The sequence below is a fragment of the Salvia splendens genome, chromosome 17 (assembly GCF_004379255.2).
Source record: "Salvia splendens isolate huo1 chromosome 17, SspV2, whole genome shotgun sequence".
NCBI lineage: Eukaryota > Viridiplantae > Streptophyta > Magnoliopsida > Lamiales > Lamiaceae > Salvia > Salvia splendens.
The window spans coordinates 13836177-13852100 of record NC_056048.1 but is presented as its reverse complement, the minus strand read 5'-3'; the positions used below and the strand labels follow the sequence as shown (position 1 = coordinate 13852100).

The following is a 15924-nucleotide window of genomic DNA, read 5'->3' as shown; positions in this document are numbered from 1 at the left end:
TTCCTGTTTGCACAACTAACTAATGTCTAATCCGGGAACCACTGCAGTTACCAATGGATGGTGATGTCGACTTGGATCACGTAGCTCAAATGACTGAAGGCTTCAGTGGAGCTGACCTTCAAGCGCTTCTCTCAGCACAACTAAAAAGATGCCCGTAATCACAAATGCTCTCTTGAAGTCCAATGCTAAACCATCGGTATCAGAAGCTGAGAAGCGAAGGTTGTATGATATCTACAGCCAGTTTCTTGATTCAAAACGATCAGCCGCTGCACAGGTCTTCTTTTTCTCTCTCTATCTCTCTCTTCCGACTCATCTCTAACCATGACATCAAGTGTAACCTTATACGTGCTTGTGAACTATGTGCAGTCGAGGGAAGCAAAAGGTAAACGTGCGACGTTAGCCTAATGTACTCGTGTTTGGGGGAGCAAGCTGCTTAGGTATGTATCCAAGATTCTGATATACAAAGGGTATTGGCGGCGCGTGCTTATGAGCACTACATGCCGAGTTTAAAAAATACGGAGTTCAATTTTAGATCGATTGAATTCATTCTTTCTAAAATGAACTAAAATTAACTAATAATAATTTATGTGTTGCCTTATAATGAATTATGTGTTGGTTCGACAGTATGACATTAAGATTGAGTTTTATATATATCACAACCCTATTCATTGATCGCTACCCTATATATATTTTATTAGGGCTGGGTATTCGGTCGGTTAACCGACCATATTTCAGCCCCAAAACAAGAACCAAACCGACCATATTTCTGCCCCAAAACAAGAACCAGAACCGGCACCGAAAAAAATCGGTTAGTTCGGTTAAAGCCGACAGGTTAAAAAATAGAAATCGAATTTACTTAAAATTTTTTACTAAGCTTGCCGTTCTCGAGAGTTGAACTTAGATACAACCAATCATCGAATCAACAGATTGATCTAAAACTTTGTTCCATTTTTCTTCCTTTTATAATGGCATATTCTCTCCCTTCTCTGTTGTTACTGTGGGACAATGGTAAACATAAACTAGCTTAAGAAACATTACTTATAATTGTAAAAATTTTGGCTAAATTATTTTTTCTATATAATTATTTAATAGCTACTATATAGGAACTTGTACAAATATTTAACAGTTGTAAATTTGTAATCTATTAATCTCGGCTAAATTTGTAATTGACAAAGAAGCCTATTGAGATTTATTTAATCTCAGTTTTATATCTACTGTACTAATATTTATACAAAGAAAATAGAAAAGGAAATTTTAAAAATGAAAAGGAAATTAACAAGCAGGGCTGAAATTATTGCCAACATATCATAAAATAAAATAAAAATAAATTTATAATGTATAGTATAAAGCAATCGTGTTAATTTATTAGTAGTAGTAGTTTTGTTCCATGTTTTTCCCTCTGGCAAATTAAGTAATTTTGCATATTGTGAATTGATAGTCGACCGAAGCAAGTGAAGGATGTTGCGCACCAAGATGAGGTCGTTCGAGTTCTTACCAACACTTTGGAAACCACTAATGTAAAATTTCTCTCTTTTTTCTTGCCTTTCTATTTTGAAAATTTTCCCCTCTTAATTTAAATATTTTTTTTTCTGGTGTTGTTTGATTAAATTTCCAGTGTCCGCACATGCTATTCTATGGTCCTCCTGGTACGGGGAAAACGACCACAGATCTCGCCATTGCTCACCAGCTTTATGGGTAATATAATTTGATGAAAGCTTGTGAAAGTTTTTTGTATAATTGAGTAAATTATGAGTTACAGAGAGAAAATAGAAGTGTATATATTGAGAATAACATATCTGAAAGTTACATTATCTCTTAATTGATGTTTGATGTTGTTAAGAGTATCAGTATTAGGTGAGTTTGTATAGTCTGGTGTTTTTGACTTGAGGTCTAGCATGTAATGTGGAGATAATTAGGGAAAATGGGGATATATTGGTAATTGAAAACAATGTTGTGCTATTTCCTTACATTTTTTCGCTGCATACGGTTGTTTTGATGTGAATTGTGAATTTCCTGAACTAAATCAGTCTTTCTCTATAGGCCCGAGTTATACAGGTCTAGAGTACTGGAGCTGAATGCTAGTGATGATTGTGGGATAAACGTTGTTCGTACGAAAATTAAGAATTTTGCTGCTGTTGCTGTTGGCTCTGAACGTCAAGGGTAGTAATACATTATATGTTTTCAAATGAAGCTTATATCTTATCTCTATGATGCTCTTCCCTTAGTATCATTTTAATTCCTTTCTTGTTGATTGTAGTGGTTATCCTTGCCCACCTTACAAGATCATAATTCTTGATGAGGCTGACTCGATGACTGAAGATGCCCAGGCAAGTGTGCTGGTTCTGCGTGTATTGTTTTGTATTATGGATATGTTAGTGAGTATTTGATTTATGGCTTCGCAGAATGCCTTGCGACGCACTATGGAGGCATACTCTAAAGTTACAAGATTCTTCTTCATTTGTAACTACATTAGCAGATAGAGATTTGGTAATCCCTTTTGTATCTGAGTTGCATATTGTTTTCATATCAAATATTTTTCTCGGTGATAAATGTTGAGACTATAACTACCGCTAGTAGCTATGTTGCCCGGTTTCTGTTACAACACATGTCTTAAGTATTACCATTTAAAAACATCTTTGCATGTTGTTTCTTGTATCTATCTGTAATTTTCTTGTAGTATGATTCATTAATATTATATATTGATAGCCCCCTGACACAAATAGAAAAGAGAGAAGAGGATGCACACTATTGTTCTTTGCAAGCAAATACAAAGGCCCATCTCTGTGCTAGAGGAAAATGTTGTCAAATGTTTAACATGGATAACAGTCTTTGATTGGATCATGATATGTTACTAAATCTTTAAATTCTCGGAAATTTAAAAAGTACTGACCCATAGATACTTTACTGGTAAGTTGGATACCAAAGGAAAGGGGATGCTTGAACCTGTAATTTGTCATTGTTTTGTTACATATTTCTGAGCATTTTATCTCAGTTTTCATATTCCCTTTTTGTACAGGGTGCTGCTCGCTTATTCGGATCCTCAATTTCATCTAAGGACTTAATCAGCGTGTCTGGTGTAAGTTGCACTACAGAATTTGTGAATGATGACTTAGATGATTTGTCATGTTCTGAGACTAGAAGTGCTTGCTTCTGATCATGTGCAAGTGTGCATTTAATGGTTTTGACACCGATGTGTTTCTCTGTTTTGGTTGAGTCACCTCAAAGCTTAGGCTTATATGTTCATGATATTGCTGAATATCAGTGATCAAGGGACAAATTATGCGTTTTAAACTATTTATGCCATTTTTATCTAATTAAAAACTGATAACACGCCCTTGGTCAGGTCATCCCCGATGGTATTATGCAGGCTCTCTTTACAGCTTGCAAAAGTGGTGATTTCGACATAGCTGATAAAGAAGTAAAAAATGTGATTGCTGAAGGTTATCCAGCTTCTCAGATGCTCAATCATGTACGGCCTGATACTCTATTCAACACTGTTTTATTGTGCTTCTTCCTGCTGAATATGCTGACATGTTCGTGTTACAGTTGTTTGATGTAGTTGTCGAATCAGACGATATACCAGATGACCAGAAAGCAAGAATGTGCAAGAAATTTGGAGAGGCAGATAAGGTAAAAAAAAAAAAAGCTGGTATTTCTATGTTTTCGTGCATCTTTTGCGGTGGTGTCCGATCCAGAGCTGATTTAACTCATTGTCGTGTTGCATTTGCAGTGTCTTGTAGACGGAGCAGACGAGTATTTGCAACTGTTGGATGTGGCCAGCAATATCATGCGTGCGTTAAATAACAGGAGAATTCCCTTTCGGAAGCTAGGCGCCTGCTCCTCCGTTGAGACGTCAACTTTTTGCCCAACTACATACACCACAATGTTTCACCCGTTGTCAAACTACGTCGTTTAGGACCACTGATTGTTTAAGCAATGTAGGCATTCAGTTTAATTCTCACTGGAATTTTTTCTCAGAGTGAAAAATGAATTCTATGTAAGCAAAATTTGTGGTTAATGTGCAAAGCGGGAACCTTGTCAACATTATCGCGTCAAGATGGACTTAAACCTGGGACCTTTGGTTTCACGCATTAGGCATCCTATCTCAATATTAGAATTTTACTACTCCTTATATATTAGTTTTATAATAGAATACGAGTGTAATGAGTTAGTGGAAAGTGAACTCCATTTATCGAAAATGGAGAAAAGCAAAATGGACAACATTTTATGAACGAATCGAAATGGTAAAAGTGAATAATTTTTCACGAACGGACGGAGTAGTATATTCCAATATTATAACAATATTCTCATCAAATATTTAAAGAAATTATGGATTCTATTTGGAAATTTAATACTCACGTAGACTACCTATTTCCAACAATAATTGCATGTGACAAAATCAATAAAACATAGGATATGATTGAAGCGGTGAAGCTGCAATAAATTTGCCATTCTGAATATGTCGTTCTGCCTTAAAAGAATTATAAAATAAAAATGATTTAAGCGGTGAAGCATCAATAAATTTGTCAATCTGCCTCAAAAGATAATGTAAAAATGATTGAACGGTCAAGCCTCAATAAATTTTATTTAATATTTAGGAGTTAGGATTTAGTATAAGTATGGGCATTTGAGGTGCAATTTTACCCGTGTATTATTACGATAGCAAACGAAATCCCTATAAATAAAGGACGGTAAAAATGATTTTGAAAATATCCATTTATTTTTTTTTAACAAAACTCAATACTCAACTCATTATTGATAAGAGAGGAATGAACAATGTTTGATGATCGCAGTTATCAATAAATTAGTACTCCATAACTTGGTTGGCCTGGCCCCTCCGATAATCACTAACGCTTATAGCCTTCGTTAATCGTTATGTACATCCACGGCGCACTAAAAAAATAGGTATGGGCACGTGCGCGATGACATATGTGAGGAGTGAGATGATGCATCCGCTGCAGCTTTGACTAATTTATTTTTGAGTGAACTACAAAATATGTATTCGACAAAAAAGTGATATCTTTTTTAGTAGGGGGAAGGGGAATAGTGAAGTATAGATAAGAAAAGAAATAGTATTAAATTAATGATAAAAATGAAAAACCTTATAAATAAATTACATTGAAGATGGAATATCTAGATGGTACGAAGGTACATTGAAGCCTACATTTTAGAATTGAATGACATAGTAGCCTTTTAAAAAAGGAGTGAATGACATAGTTTTGTAATGTCAAACGTTTTGTGTATATTTTCAAGATTATTAAATAAGTTGACCTTTAACGATGGGTTTAATATAATTGAAGTCGAGTTTGGGATATTCAAAAACCTATAATTGTACATATATGAACTCTAGGGAAGTGTTATATTGTTAACTCAATACTTAATTGCTAACTATAACTAAATAATAGTAATCATTAGATATTCAAATTATGGGTCTGGATCATCAGCTTCGCAATACGGTCAACAAAAAATAGCAATAAGGGTATTAAGGTCAATTTACAACAAATTAGTTGTAACTAAGTTTTGAAAAATATCCCATAACTTTAAAACGCATATAACTTTCTCGATTTAAATTATTTTTTTGCATAACATATATCAAATTAAAGATAATTTTATAAGGATTCTAACGAGATCTCACTTGTATATGGTCAGATGTCAAATTTTTTTTTAATTTTTTCATATTGGAACAAATGTGAACATAGTATATGAGTATGTCAATATAATACATGTAAAATGTCAATATAAGCAGTGTGTTAACATTCTCAAATCAAATGTCAAAGCATTGTGTTGATATTTTTGAAACACTATATTGACATTAACATCCAAAATCTTAATTTGATAGTTTTTTTTTATTTTTTCGATTTAATTAATAAAAACAAAAATTACACTTGGAAAATTTTAAACCACAAGATTTCGAAAATCCTATGGTCTTTGAATAACACTATTGTTGGAGGGTTCAAGTTTTGAATCTATAATATATTTATTTTGCTATTTCTTCACAAACTCTTGTTTTGTTTTGTAGGAATAATAAATATTGAATGTTTATTAACAATATACCTGAAACAAATAGTAGTAGCAGTATTAGTTTTAATTTTTTAATTTTATTAGTGTTTAAACACTAGATATACTACCAAACGAGTCCCGAGTGAATAAATAAAAGACAACACGCTACCTCTCATCCCTTTGTTAATTAGCTACGGCAAGTTTCATGACACACTTCGATTTTTACCACAATCTTGAATTTTGCTTAAGAAGCTTGCCAAGAGCCTTTGTCCAATTTAATCACTATTACAATAATACTAATTTAATTGATTAGCAACGTCTCCTTTTTGAGACGAATATTATTTTGGTGGATTGGATATATAGCTTCCATAAAACAAAGGTAGCTATTATGAGTGGAATTAAATGAGAGGTTGTTGGGACAGGCAATATGCAAGATTCCTCCAATATAAATAAAAGGGTTTATTACAGAAATTTTCACTAAAGAAAAAACACACATTCACACACATTTACTGCTACAATATGGCAAGCTTGCAGCAGCAGCAGGGCAGTGGCGGTGGGAACACCAACGTGTTGTCGCGGTGGCGCAGACGCCGCCCGCCGCCGCCGGAAATAAAGAATTTGATCAGGTATAATGTTGGAATCGTACTTGGTCAAATGATTTTTGACTAATAATAAATGTTACAAGACGTTTAATTTTGTAAAATTAAATGCAATAGCGTCAATCTACGTTCTGAGTAGATGACTGTAGTGTATTCATTTTCTCAAATCCCATTCCCGGTGAGTAGGAAATAATATATTAAAGTTGGTTGCAATAAAGCTAGAAATGAGCTATGGGAAAAAAACCAAGGGATTAATTAACTAAGTGTTAATTATCCCACATCGGGGATGATAGACTTCTTTGATGAAGTATTTAATCAGATGAATTATCATGTGCAATAATTATCGTGGAATAAGACAGGCGACAGAGCCTATACGCGCGCACACGCGCACCGCGCACCGTGCACCGTGTACCGTGTCCCGTGCACCGAGCGCCTGGTGCCGGGTGCCTTGGATCTTGGCAATTGGTCTTTGGGTGGTCTTTGGGCTGTTCTTTGGAGCTGGTCGTTGAGCGTGGTTCGAGCCCCACTTGTTCTTTTTAGACCACCCCGAACTCCACGCTATCCCCAACGGGTCTGGTCCACGTCAGGTCCCCGCTGAACCCCGACGCATAACGGGAGACAAGGGTCCCCGATGGACCCCGACGGTCCATGGTGTATCTCGTCGTGTAGCATGTCCAGGTGCGTCGTGTCTCTTCAGCTCCCAACGGCTAGTGCACCAGTCAGTAACCCCTGGCGGTTACAGTCAAGGCCTTGATGACAGATATCATGTCTGTTGACTCCAGCAACCCCTGCAGGTGAACATTGCCTATAAATAGGCATGCATCTTCTGCATTCTCTACACAACATACTCAAGCATTTTGCATAGGGGCTCTCTCCCTCGCTGCATAAACTTCCCATCGAAGCTCTGCCCCTCCTCACTCCCGTTCTCCGGTGCTCTGTTGCTAGCGGTGCTGCTACTCTAGAGACGAAGCATTTTTATCTTTGAGGACGACACGCCAAACCGTGAGCACTACCGGGGCGTATCTCATCTTTCCTCTCATCTTGCGGAAAGATGACTCCTCGACTCGGCTTACCGCTTTCCACAGTTTGTTCCGTGTAATTGTTCAGTTTGTTTATGTGTAATTTTCATTGTTTTACTTTCCGTGTAATTTTTTGCCCGGCAAGATTTGTATCTCTCTCTTTTAACAACAATTGCAAGACGATATATTCTTGCTACTAAGGACCTTACACACACCAACTGAACATAAATCAACACCTTTGCTTGGAGATATCGATTGACCCGTCTACCGCCGCTACAACCGTTCCATCCACCGCGTCCCCCGTCACTCCCGTCAACACGTCGTGGGAGATAACGATGATCCCGACTCCTGGCTTCTCAACTTCTCCATCAACGACCCCGTGGGTGTTTAACATATATTGCATTTATATTAGATGAACCAACATCGATAAAAGTAGCCTTTGATTGCCCAGACGGGTTGCATTGGAATGAAGCTGTTCAAAGCGAAATTGATTCAATTTTGCTAAACCACACGTGGGTGTTGGTTGATTTATCTTGAATTTTGCTTAAGAAGCTTGACCCCTAACTAGAGTAAATCCAACCAATAGCCTTTGTCCAATTTAATCACGATTACAATAATACTAATTTAATTTATTAGCAACGTCTCCTTTTTGTGACGAATATTATTTTGGTGGATTGGATATATAGCTTCCATAAAACAAAGGTAGCTATTATGAGTGGAATCAAATGAGAGGTTCTTGGGACTGGCAATATGCAAGATTCCTCCAATATAAATAAAAGGGTTTATTACAGAAATTTTCACTAAAGAAAAAACACACATTCACACACATTTATTGCTACAATATGGCAAGCTTGCAGCAGCAGCAGGGCAGTGGCGGTGGGAACACCAACCGTGTTGTCGCGGTGGTGCAGACGCCGCTTGCCGCCTCCGGAAACAAAGAATTTGGATGATAATCCTAGATCAACGTTATCTTGAATTGTAGGATCTGATTTTATTGAGATAAAATCTAGAATGATATCAAATGGATTTAGATAGTTAACTCTATCTTGATGAATCCTAACTAAATTTGGATATTTATTATCCAAGATAAAACTTAATTATTTAATTGATCATCCCTTGACTAGATTAAATATTTGTCGTTAATTATCCGTGTGTTTAAATGCCATGATTTTAATGGAATTATCTGTTTATTTGATGTTTATCTATTTTAAGTGGATTATCTGTTTTATCTGATTATGTGATAATTATGCAAAAACCATGTAAAATATCTAAGCAATAATTACAACAGTGCGTTGTATATGGCATCCATAGATTGGTCTGCAAATTTATGGAGCCATTTTCTAATACTATCGTCACCCATGCCGTGGGGACAATAATCCTAGCAAGTTTGTAAGGGCAGACTTCTCAAATATAAATAGTATGAACTAGAAAGTAGTTTCTAATATTATCGCCACCCATGCTGTGGGGACAATAATCCTAAAAAATTACAAGTTTCAGAAGTCCAAACAGAATTTATGAGATAGCTTGGTTTTGTTATCAGCACATGAGCATTGTTTGGGGGTGTGTTGTAGAAACAAGATTCTGTAATGCTAAATTTGATGGTCGTGCTTAGGAAACATTTGGCGGCCATGTCGTGCTGCGGTCTCTGGACTATTCGTCGGTGTTGTGACCAGTAAAAATGCTAAAATTTTAATGCGTATTGACCTCTCTTGAGGGTACAAAATTTTGATTTTACAGTTGCAAGATACATGATTGTTTTGTGGTTATTTGTGATTATGTATTGAGCATAAGTATGTTATAATAAGTTTATTTGCCAAATCTTGATTATGTCATTCAATATTTTGTCTGCGATCCTTAAAGAAAATAAATTCGAAAGCAAAAACTTATGTAGACTGGAAACGTAAATGGATAAGATTCTCATCGCTAAAACTTAGAGTTTATACTCATCTAGTATTACACCTGTGCATATGCACAGACTAAGAATTTTTTAAACATTGACTATAGATTGAAAATTTATTAAACAAATTTAGAAATAATGTTATTATATTAAAATTATAAAAAAAATGTGATGTATATAATAACTACTATGAATTATACAACTTCAGCATATTAAACTTGAAATGAATAACAAATTACAAATATTTGGATAGCTATGAGACACACTGCATGAGTGGGAATCATTTAAAATAACAACATTTGATTAAATTCCGAGAAGAAAAAATGATCACCTATAAAATAATAAGTTTCCATCGTGACCGGGATAGTGAATTAAACATCCATACTAGTATTACACCCGTGCTATGCACGGACTAAAATAATTTTAAAATATTAATTTTAAAATTTAAATTAAATAAATAAAATTATAAACGATATCATTATATGAAAATCTTTAACAACATATATATAATAAGTATAGATCGATAATAAATACTGAAACAATTAATCTGAAACTATAATATTCCAATGTTAAATCATATTATAGGAGATAAAAACCTATAGAATTGAACAATAGAGGAGTCGCTCGCCCATGAATTTTAGAAAATATATTCTAAAATTTTGAGCTCAATTAAAAATAATCTCTATATAACATCCCAAAATTGACTCTAGACGAATTCATGGTTCAGGTTAAGAAATCGACGACTCAGGGCTTTCGACGAATAAATCTATATTGGAAATAATGATTGTTGATAAAACATAGTTGATAATTTTTATAAGGATAAAATGTGATGAGGACTAAGTATTAGAAATAGTATATGAGTTATGCTATAAATAAGATAAGGTTTGTGTTAAATTGTCGATTTAGAGTTATCTGTGATTGATTCGATAACAGAAAAGATCCAAGTTAATTAAAATAATTAGTAATAAATATTAATGATTAAAGGATTATTAGAAGTAAGTATTAGAAGCTTAATGTAGGTGGAATTGGGAAAGAAATCAGAATTTAACCGACAATTGTATATCGAAATCGATGGAAGGGCAAAATCGTCTTTTCACTTCAAAAAGAATACTATACCTTCTAGCAGCCAAGGGGTGGACAATTTTTTTCACATTGTTGGATTAATATTTTGACCTCCAACATGCCTTAAAAGTGTAGAAATGTCTAGATAATTTTTAAAGATTTAAAATGTGCCATTTGGAAGAATACTATTCAAAGTAATAAATAAATGAAAGAAGTGCATGATAAATAGCTTAAAATCAGTCACTATTCATCACCTTCCATCCTCAAGCAACACCATAGGGTGAAGAAGAAGCTCCTTTCTTCCATATTATCATCATTTTACGGTGAATCGAAGAGCTAAATGCACCAACGAGGGATTATCAAGGTGTGACTATCTTTCTAGCCTATTTTTATCACTTGAAATTAACTATTATGAGTCTAGAGATTCTCAGAATTGTTTTGTGAATTTCGGAGTTCACTTACTATAAGTATAAATTGTTATAACAATACAGCTACAAACTGTCAAAATTCTGGTACACTGGCATATTTTGGTATGTGTTATCCGAAATATTCAAGTAACTTAAGGTCGATAAAAACTTGATTGCATAATTTCTAAATTAACTATAAGTTGTTTAGTTGTTCTCTGAATTTTGTGATTAATTAAAGAGTTTAAATACTATTTATAAAAATTGTGTAGAAACTATTGCCAGAAACTGTTTGATTTTGTTAGTCTCTGGTAAAAGGAGAATATCTCTCAAACCATTAGGAATTTTTGAGTGAATCTTGTTTCATTGTAAATAAGACTTCATGGGGTATTTAAAAATGTTATATTAAGCCTCTAAATCCTTTTGAATGGATATAGAACATTAATGTGAAATCAGTTCAGTGCAATTGTTATATAAGAAGTTAATTGATGAATCAATGAATTACTAAACATTTGGGATATTAAATAAGGTTAAAGGAAAGATCTTAGCTCAAAGTAGTATTCTTTTTCTATATATTAATGTGGATTGCATGTGAATAGTAAGTAAAGCGAGAGCTTTCTCGGCGATAGCCGAAATGGAAGAGAAAGGGATCCGGAGTGACTAGAACATTAAGATGGAAAAAGGGCTTATGCTCATAAGCCTGTCAGGTAGCATGCTCAGCACTTAAATGGCCTGATTCCCTTATGTTCTTTAATGTGATTATTATGTGACATATTGCTTGGTAAATCATGATTAATTATGTGGTAAAAGACTTATGAGGTAAAATGTTAATGTGTGGATATCACGTGGAATATTAGAAGCTTCATATGAAAGCTCATGACTGTTTATAAATTATGGGTTTGATATCGCCTATTATTGGGTTCTAAGCATGTGTTGGTTATAGAGGAGATGGTTCCTTATTTATGTTAGAAATTAATAAGACAATACTAATATGATATATGCGGTAATGATTGGTAAATAAAATAATAAGAATTTAAAGAATTTTAAGTTATATGATTATTGCTTGTAGAGAATTTTGGCTAAAGTGTTGGGTGTGCTACAGGTTAGTCGGCATTGGGGAGTATCGGTCGATGTTTATTCAAGTCTGCGTCAGTGCTGCATCATCGTCGGGTCACTGAACGTTATCTATGGTATATAGTGGTGGCATGTTTAGAAATCAGATTATGATAAATCAGTTGCGTTGTAGTTTAATGTTGATAAATTAATTTTCGAGGAAATATAAACTTATATGCTTTTGTATGTAAGTAATGGTCTCAATTTGTTACGATAATGAAATTTTAAATTGCCATAATTGATGGCGCCTCTTTCGTGACATCACCTATTCGGCCGGTAGATAATCGGGTCGGGGGTGTTACACTATAACTAATATTTATCTACAAACTATATTGTAGATTTGAGATGAATAGGAGTGACTCGATACATTTAAATCATAAATCATAAATACTAAACCCTGAACCTAATTATTTCCCCATACTAATATATAATTAGACTTATAATCTATGAGTGAAGAAAGTAATTAAATGTGGGAATAATTAGACTTAGAAAAGCACATATAGTACTCCCTCCGTCCCACATTAGGAGTCTCGGTCACTTTTGCACACCCGTTTTGTAAAAATCATAATAAATAGTTAAAGTAAAGAAATGATAAAATAAAAGAGAAAATAATATAGAGAAGAGTCTTGTGTACATTATTATCTCTTTTACTTTGCAATTTCTCCACTTTAACTATTTATTATTATTTTTACAAAACGAGTGTGCAAAAGTGACAGGGACTCCTAAAGTGGGACGGAGGGAGTAATATATAATATTTTATTTCTAAAAAAGAAAATATCCCCAAAATGTAACTTTAAAAGATCGACTTTAATATTGCAAAAAAATATTAAGATCTGTTTGCAAAATCTTTTCGATTCTTCACCTCTTCTAAAACCTTTTCACTTCTCTCCGTTACTACGCGAACCCAAAAAATCTTTTCATTTCTACCTCCCCAAAGATTACAATAATAATAAAAAAATTTAATATTATAGAGGTTTTATTAGTAGTGGACTACTGCTATTTAACTTCAAATTTTTAAATAGGTAATTAATATATCTTCAAAAAAAACTTTATACTTCCACCTCTCAATTAAATTTGTTTTCAAAAACCTTTTCATTTCTATTTCTCATAATTATCACACAACTAAATAATACCTTATTATTATTATTATTATTATTATTATTATTATACATATTAATATTGTGATAATCATCTAAAAATGCAAAAATTTAACCTATTTTCTTATATTATTGTAAAAATGTTTGAAAGTATGTATATTGCAATCATTTCATCACTTGCATTACCAATATGCATAATATCTTCAAATGATTTAAAACTAAAAGGCATTCTAATTATGTGAAAATATGAATTAATCGTTGAGTTATAATTGCAAGAGCAAGTTTACGTTGCAATAATTTAAGATTGCACTGGTGAGACACTTCCTGGTTGAGCTTCATTTCATTGCAATATAGTGACCATATACACTAAAAACCCAAACCTTGATACCTAAATCCTAAACCCTTAACTTTAAAATATACTCATTATGACCAACAAATGAGTCAAATACCAATTAATTCTCCCTCCGCCGCCCTGGTTCAATTTTACTTTGTTGATCACTTATTCTATTTTGAGGGTTTTAGATTTGTATTCGATATCTTACACTGGGTTGACCTACTTGATAATCCTTACTCATATCAACAAAGTGCAATTTTAATTTAAAAAAATAAAAAACATGTTGAAAATTTTCCCCCTAAACTCCACTTTTATATAACTCATAAAAATCTATATGAATATCATTGTAAATATTAAAATTTATAAAAAAAATTAGGTTTAAATTATATTTCATATATTTGATTGGAATAAAAAAATTAAATATCATCATTATTATTGAGCATTAAATATTACACAACATTATTATCTAATATTTAAAACTTTTGATACAATGGAATTGACTCGATCATGTATCAGTACAAGTATATTGACAATAATGATCCATAATTGTATAATATTATTAACCGGGATTTCATTCATTTATACTATGGCCGTTCACATCACATACCATAAACGATAAACCCCATCTCAGAACCCACATTTAATTATGTCACGTTATTTTACTCCATTTTGAGTGTTGCAATACCAACAATAATTAATACCCTAGAAACACCAAAACTATATCACAAATTAATTTAATTTTCTCAAATATTTTTAGTTCATCTTCAAAAAAAAATTCATTTCATTTTCCCCATTCAATTCAAAAACCTTTCTTGTAATTTATTTATATTTTAAATAAAATGTGTATATTCTTTAAAAATTACATAGCTTGATAATTAAAATATGATCCATTAAACATAACTACAATAAAATGTAAACATAAACATATTTAAACATTGGACATCTCAGTTATATGGAGATATGTATTAGTATTAATTTTCTTTAAATTTCTCACTTCCTCTTCTCCAAATTATCATAAAAATAAAAAATAAATAATATACTTCCACTCTGTAATTTTTTAAAAATATGCATAATGATTATTTGTTATTTTCTCCAAAACCCCCTTTTATATATGAATCTAAAACTTGTTCAAATACTGAGTTGATTCATTTTATTTTGCATTGTACATATTCAATTAATTTATTGTTCGACACATGCTTATTTTTTATTTGATCATTTTAAATTAGTACTATAATTTTCATTGATATTATTGTACCAGAAAATCAACTAACGCAACTCATGAAGTAATCATTCTATAATTACTTATAGTTTTTAAATGAATTCATGAATACGATTTTAAAATTTGTGATTAAATTGTAAAGAATAGAAGCATTTTTTTGTAAATTCAAATACGTACAAAGTATTTGAACTCGATAGTTATAGGGATATATTGCAACTGAATTATCTCTACTAAAATACTCAATAACACATGATATTTAATATAATTAATCCATATATAATTATAGGGATAGATTGTGCCAAACCAATTTATTATAAACAGAATTTAATTATTTTCCAAACTGAAAAATTGAATATTGAGCCAAATATGATAAAAGAAACCAAAAATCATAAAACAGCTAAACCCCGATAAATAACTTCTTAAAATCAAATAATTGAACAAAAATAAATTTAAAAAATGTAAATTAAATAAACTGGGCTAAAAATAATTACCATTGCAAAATAATTATAAAATTGACCTATATCTATTATGAGTTACTTAATTTAGTTAAATATTGATAGTCTCCCTCTTTCTCACGATTGCGAAGCCCCCTCCATCATCTTCTCTACTCTTCATTGCCTCCTCAATCTTCTTCTCTATATTTCATCGCCTGCAATTTCCAGCAACTCCTCCATGCTTCATCTGTTATTTTTGATAACTCCTCAATCTTCTCAGACATAATGTTCATTTTCTTTCTTCCTTTAACAACGCATTTGCTGGACTTTCGCCGTGAAACCTTTCAGTGCATGACGACAATAGCACGTCTTATGCAGCAACACATGAGAATCACAACACTTTTTTTTCCACCACGGTCATTACAATTTTAATTAAGAGAATTGGTATTTATAGAAAATTTAGTAGCTTTTGGCATTCTAATCCCTTTTGTATTCTTCTCTATTGACTCTTAATGATCCTAATTTAATTTATTATAAATTAAAGTAGTAATAAATTGCATTGGAATTTTTAACTGTTCTCAATTATAGGTTTTATTGAATGAAATATAATTCCAATGGTCATTGTCTCCCATTGATTAAAAAAATACGTTATTAGTTATTAGAATTCTCATAATCATACGTTTTAACATTTAATCATGTTTAGAGACCCTTTAATCACACATTTTATCTTTATTCGTAGTATTTTT

The 15924-nt window shown here is 32.6% G+C and overlaps 1 protein-coding gene and 1 long non-coding RNA gene across 2 annotated transcripts; both read left to right on the top strand.

Moving 5' to 3' along the window:
• The first annotated feature begins 53 nt into the window (after positions 1-53).
• On the top strand, positions 54-4042 carry LOC121774336 (replication factor C subunit 2-like). The gene is made up of 10 exons (XM_042171228.1): positions 54-154; positions 1439-1517; positions 1616-1695; positions 2041-2160; positions 2258-2353; positions 2403-2487; positions 3017-3076; positions 3344-3469; positions 3547-3630; positions 3731-4042. Exons 1-10 carry the CDS (start codon positions 54-56, stop codon positions 3914-3916), a joined length of 1017 nt encoding a protein of 338 aa, XP_042027162.1. The 3' UTR covers positions 3917-4042.
• Positions 4043-10861: 6819 nt separating this feature from the next.
• Positions 10862-12176, top strand: LOC121774891. The gene is made up of 3 exons (XR_006045059.1): positions 10862-10941; positions 11581-11688; positions 12084-12176. It is a non-coding gene; the product is annotated as an uncharacterized LOC121774891 (long non-coding RNA).
• The last annotated feature ends 3748 nt before the right edge of the window (positions 12177-15924 follow it).